Here is a 5,696-nt window from a genome sequence, read left to right as displayed (position 1 = left end):
TGTGTAGTAGTAGTAGTGTGTGTGTGTGTGTGTGTGTGTGTGTGTGTGTGTGTGTGTGTGTGTGTGTGTGTGTGCGTGTGTGTGTATGTGTGTATGTGAGACATTACAGTTTTACTTTGAACATATTTTTAGGTTTTTGAATTGCAATTTTTCAGCGCTTTGTTTCACGAAAATATTTCTTTCCTCGTACTCTGACGTTTGTTCTTTTCGATGATTCAACAGTGCTCATTTTGTTTCCTTCTCGTGGCTAATTAATTTATCCTTTTTACGGGTCATTGATGTGTTCCAAGTTAGGAAATTGCAATTTTAGGCTGTCACTAATATATTCCAAGTTAGCAAATTTTGAAGTGTTTGTTTTCTCACTTTTTTTTCTCGTTGAATAGTTTTTTTTATTGATTTGTTCTTCAAGATGTCGAACAATCGATACAGTAATTCAATATTTTTTATTTTGTAATCATAATGTCCACAATAGATACTTTTTTATTGTATCTCTCATCATTGCATATGGTATTTCTGTTTTTACCTCCAAGATGACTTCATCACTTTGATCTCTCTGAGTGTTTTCTGAACAATTGAGCGCTACTGGAATAGAAGGTATCTTCAAATGCAGCATTTCTGTTTGTGTATTCCATCTTTGCCATCCAAATTATTTTAAAAACATTCCTTATTTAATTATTCTTCCCTTTTATTGCTTTTCTTACTACTTTTTTCAATTTTTTTTTTTGTTCTATCGTATTGCATTTAGTTGTAAATAAAGAATAATAATAGATTTGTTTAATTAATACCTATTATGACAAAGTTGCAGATGACCATATATATAGCATATAATTTGCATAACTAACTTCCTCAAAAATCAAACAAAACTTGTTACATGTAACTGGATTTTATCTATCATTTATGTCAAATGTTTTTTTTTCGAGAATTTCAATATTTTTCAAGAATAAGTTTTTTTTCTTTGTCATCCTTATAATAGCATTTTTCAAATGTACAAAAGTAAATTACTGTCACTATCTTCTTTTATTATCTTATGGATTATTTTTTTACATGCGGTTGCGTCCTTTCAATGCTTTCATTCTTATTTCTCATATCTTTTTTGACGAATACGGGACAAAAGTCTCAACATTATGATGTTATACTGCTCAATACAACAAACTCAACAGACGTATTTTCACGTCATAACAGCTCAAAAGAGGTGATTATCGACGAGGGAAACAGTAGTGATGCTATACTTGCACCAGGTATTTCCGATCCAAAATGAAATTGATGTAGGTGACGGAGCTTGTAAAGTAATTTTGATCTAATTTGACAATTATATGGTCTCCGGAAATGTTTCCGGAAATTCTTTTAAATGCCGAGGATAAAGCATTAGTATACGGAAAAACGTATATTTTTTTTTTTTATATTCTGCACTATTCAGATTAACATCCACACATTTTTGCACTTTTTGAGAGTATGAAGGAGTCAATCATCGAAAGGAAGGGATAGGAAGAGCAAGATTCTCAAGACTCGAATAACTGTTATGTTTAGCTAATAGTAATATTAAAGAAGTTTTTTTCTTTGTTACAAATGGAGAATTTAGTGAAACGACGAAAGAATGTCACCGAATTCGAGTTAATCATCGATGCAGTCCCACTCAAGTACATGTATGTATATGTGAGTTCTCATGATTCTTTTAACTTTGATTCCTGAAATTAACTGATTGGTTCTATAGTTAAGACGATAAATGGGAAAAGGCAAAAGTAATACATCCATCGAAAAAGTCAAGATGCATTTCTGATGTAATGATTGATCAGCGCTTTGGATCAGGCAATTAATTTTTCCGGAATTGCGGAACACGATTAAAAAGTGATGCCATACCATAGTTTTCACGGTTACTGACATCTTGTGACTTCGCCTGTGGTAGTTAAGTTGACATTCATGATGTAATAATCTTATCAATTTCACATCATTCATGATATCATTCTTTATTCCTTTCAGTACCATGGAGACTGAGACTGAGAAATATCATCTAAAAGATTTATAATAAAGAATCAGAGTCAAAGTTTGATAATTTAAACATTTAATATTTAGAAATTAAAGTGAAGCAAAGTTGGAATTTAGAAACTTACATGTCCGTAATTATGACTCCAAGTCAGGCATTGAAATTAAGGTTGGTATACTTTATCTGAGTGTTATAATTATGATTGTGGTACTGGATGGTGCGCTACCACGATTATACGGTGAAACTGTTGTGATTACATCAGCACGAAATACGGATACGTTTTGTTCGGCCTCTGAAGAACCGAGACCACTGGTACATAACATACCACCTGAATACGATTCATTACGGTCATCACCGATACTTCCATTACATAATAATGGATAAAATATGCAAATTCATAAGAGCATAGATTGCTTAAGAATGTATGGAAAGTTCAAGAATACATTTTGAAAGGCTGGAAAGTGTTTCTTTCAAGTTTCAAATTTTTTTCAGCTTTTTGAAATTAATTTTCATCACAAAAATTTTAATAACATTAAACAATAACAGTTCGAAACTTTGTATGTCGAAAGTTATTAACATCCTAATACTAATTACTCTTTCTATTTCTCTTTTTCCCTTTTTGTTTGCCAACTGTTCCATTTCTTATTTTTTAATTCTGTCATAGATGCTTTTATTTTTCGTCTACTATCATTTAACGTCTATTATTATTTTAGATCCTTCTTTGTCACTCCAGGAATTGATTTTAAGATATTTTTTCCGGTGACACTTTGAAACTTTTTATATTTTAAGATATTTTTTCCGATCATTATTTCCTGAATCGTCTATAGATTGTTGCAATAATCTTGATTCATCTCAATAAAATTTACATAATTTTGGTACACATAGCAATGGAAAAGAGAAGAAAATTGGTGACGAAAAGGCTGAACCATGCGCTGAAGATGATGAAGATTGTTGACATGACGGGATCGGCAAATAATTAATACCATTAATAGGAAACAGTGAGATGCTACTCACTTCCATAATACCATTACCGTACTTTGGTCACTCAGTCAGGTAGTTTTCGTTTGGACAGAATTCCTCTAATATGCGGTTAATTCAGTATTTCTTACTGTGACACTATAGTGACATTATCCTCACATTTGCTTGCAAATCCGTTTTATCAGAAATTACCGTATGTAATCGATAAATTATCTCCCGTAGAAGTCCATCTTATCAGCCATGTTGTTCAGAATTATTCGCGATTACAAATTTGGCATAGTTGAACAGTCATCCGGAAAGCTTGTGATATAGTGATTTTCAATCACAAAGATTGTCTTCGGAAATGAAATCGGTAAATTATTTGCCAAGTCGAATCACAACTTATGATGTCATGGGTCAAGAAATGCTTATAAATCTCAAAATTAATCGATAGTGCCATCTTCCAACACTGTTTCTATCAAAATCCTCCGAAAAATCTTTACGCTCACTTAATTACGTAGTCATGAATTAATTTTACAATTAAGTCTTTCAAAAGAATTATGCCACAAATGAATCCATAAAATGACAGATTTAAATGCGAAAATTTAAATAACATATGACATATGACAAATATAAATGATAGATTTAAATGACGGACGATAGATTTGCGTCCACCATTTTGCGAATGGAACCAACAGCGAATGGAACCAACAAAGTTTTGGTGCTGATGACAGTTTTATGACCTTAAGAATTCATAAATGTCAAATGATGACGTTCCGGAAAGGAAAAGACATATTATCTATCATATGTAATGGCTGTGGACAATGATATCGAATAGTTGTTTTGTAAATGAAAGATTCATGGTAATTAAAGCATATTCCTTTATCATCTGTCATTTCCACAAATTTCAATTTGTCTTTTTATGAAAGAATGTTTATTTGTATCAGAACCCTTTTTTTAAAACATTCAATTACAAAATTAACTGCTACCTGTTTTGATGAATTAACAATATAACGGTCGGCATAATTAATTAACTAATTAGTTATTATGTAATTACGTAGATGCAAAGATTTTTTTGAAAATCCTTAATAGAAGCGATGTTGGAAGATGGCAATGTCGATTAATTTTGATGTTTATAAGCATTTCTTGACCTTTGTTGCCATAAATTGTGATTCGATCCGGAAATTTACCAATTCCACTTCCGAATAACGAATCTTTGTAATTAAAAATCATTATTTCACAAGCTTTCCGGATGATTGTTGAACAATGCCAGATTTAATAAATAATAAATTGCTCCATGTATTTAATTTGCAAATCCGTTTTTACCGGGAAATTACTGTATGACGATAGATGTTTATGTTGACAGTTAGCTGTAATATATAATTCTGCTCAATTCATCCATTGATTACACTATCGACAAATCAAATCCATCAGTTTTAACTTCGGTATTCCGATATATGGATCCGAAGAACATTTAGACGTTTTCTGCTAAGCTCCGGTTATCTATCATAAACTCAATGAAAGCAGCTAATGATAATGAATGGCGGTGATAGGAGGGAGTTTAAAGAAGTAACTGAGAGAAGGGTAGTTCAACAAGACCAACGATTCGTTATGCTTACAATGTTAACCGGTGAAAGAGTTTGGCGCAGTTGGAATGTTCGATATACTCCGCTGGGTAGAGTGACACGAAGAAAATGAATTCATCAACTTCTCTAGCTCTTTTCTTTTAAATTGAAAACAAGAGGGTTGTTATGTAATATAGCGCAGATGTTTTCCGTCCCTCCGTCCCTCCGTCCCTTCACTCTTCCGCTCCTCCTCTTCTCTCAGTCATCTTGGTGATATCCCGGAAGAAAGTGATTCTTTACTTCCACTTTAAATAATAGCGCATGGAATAATGAATCGCTTGCTATCAATTCTTTTTCATTCATTACTTCTTTTTTTTCTCTCTCTCCCTCTCTCTCAAAACCGCCCTCTTTTTCTCTTTCACTCCATCCACATATCTGCGCTGTCTCCATTTTTATTTGTGAAACATTCCTCTGTCTGACAGTTTTCCATACAGGTAAGTTGTGATATTACTAACTAGTAGGTTCAAACAGTATCTTCTGTCACTACTGACAACAGATTCAACCGTATCTTCTGTCACTACTGACAACAGATTCAACCGTATCTTCTGTCACTACTGACAACAGATTCAACCGTATCTTCTGTCACTACTGACAACAGATTCAATTCGGATCTTTTATCACCACTGACAACAGATTCAACCGTATCTTCTGTCACTACTGACAATAGATTCAACCTTCTGCCAGACATCATCCGTTCAATAGTGCACTTTTTGATGGGATTCAATGAGGTCGTTCATTTATTTTCCTTGCTTTTATTGTCAGGCCTACAACACAGCTCAATAAATGAAAGCAATTTAAGTAATGTCTTGGCTCATTTCCTAAGTCGACTCTTCATGACAAATAGCGTCTTCTTACTAGGCTCGTAACGTCCTGATTCAAATAAATTAATCTATACACTATTACATTGCATTTATCGTTGTTGTTGTTGTTGTTTATGAGAAGTGTCTGTGAATTCTGTGTTAAAGCAATTTCCTATAAATAAAATAATTTAAAAATAGATTGACTAAAATATTAAAATTTCAAATATTAGGCAAAACCGGAAGAATTTCTCACTTTCTCTTTCCCTCTCTCTTCCTCTCTCTCTCTCTCTCTCTCTCTCTCTCTCTCTCTACTATACTTACTTACTTTACTTT

At 32.9% G+C, this 5,696-nt stretch overlaps 2 protein-coding genes across 2 annotated transcripts; one reads left to right on the top strand and one right to left on the bottom strand.

The window, feature by feature from the left end:
* Positions 1–1,137: 1,137 nt before the first annotated feature.
* LOAG_12091 (hypothetical protein) lies at positions 1,138–2,365 on the top strand (the record flags this gene model as incomplete). The annotated part of the gene is made up of 3 exons (XM_020448479.1): positions 1,138–1,238; positions 1,580–1,653; positions 2,150–2,365. Exons 2-3 carry the CDS (start codon positions 1,642–1,644, stop codon positions 2,363–2,365), a joined length of 228 nt encoding a protein of 75 aa, XP_020301380.1. The 5' UTR covers positions 1,138–1,238; positions 1,580–1,641.
* A 2,396-nt stretch (positions 2,366–4,761) lies between these two features.
* On the bottom strand, positions 4,762–4,953 carry LOAG_12090 (hypothetical protein; the record flags this gene model as incomplete). The annotated part of the gene is made up of 1 exon (XM_003147604.1): positions 4,762–4,953. One exon carries the CDS (start codon positions 4,951–4,953, stop codon positions 4,762–4,764), a length of 192 nt encoding a protein of 63 aa, XP_003147652.1.
* Between the last annotated feature and the right edge of the window lie 743 nt (positions 4,954–5,696).

Source organism: Loa loa, assembly GCF_000183805.2.
Source record: "Loa loa unplaced genomic scaffold supercont3.4, whole genome shotgun sequence".
NCBI lineage: Eukaryota > Metazoa > Nematoda > Chromadorea > Rhabditida > Onchocercidae > Loa > Loa loa.
This window is presented reverse-complemented; position numbering and strand designations above follow the sequence as displayed.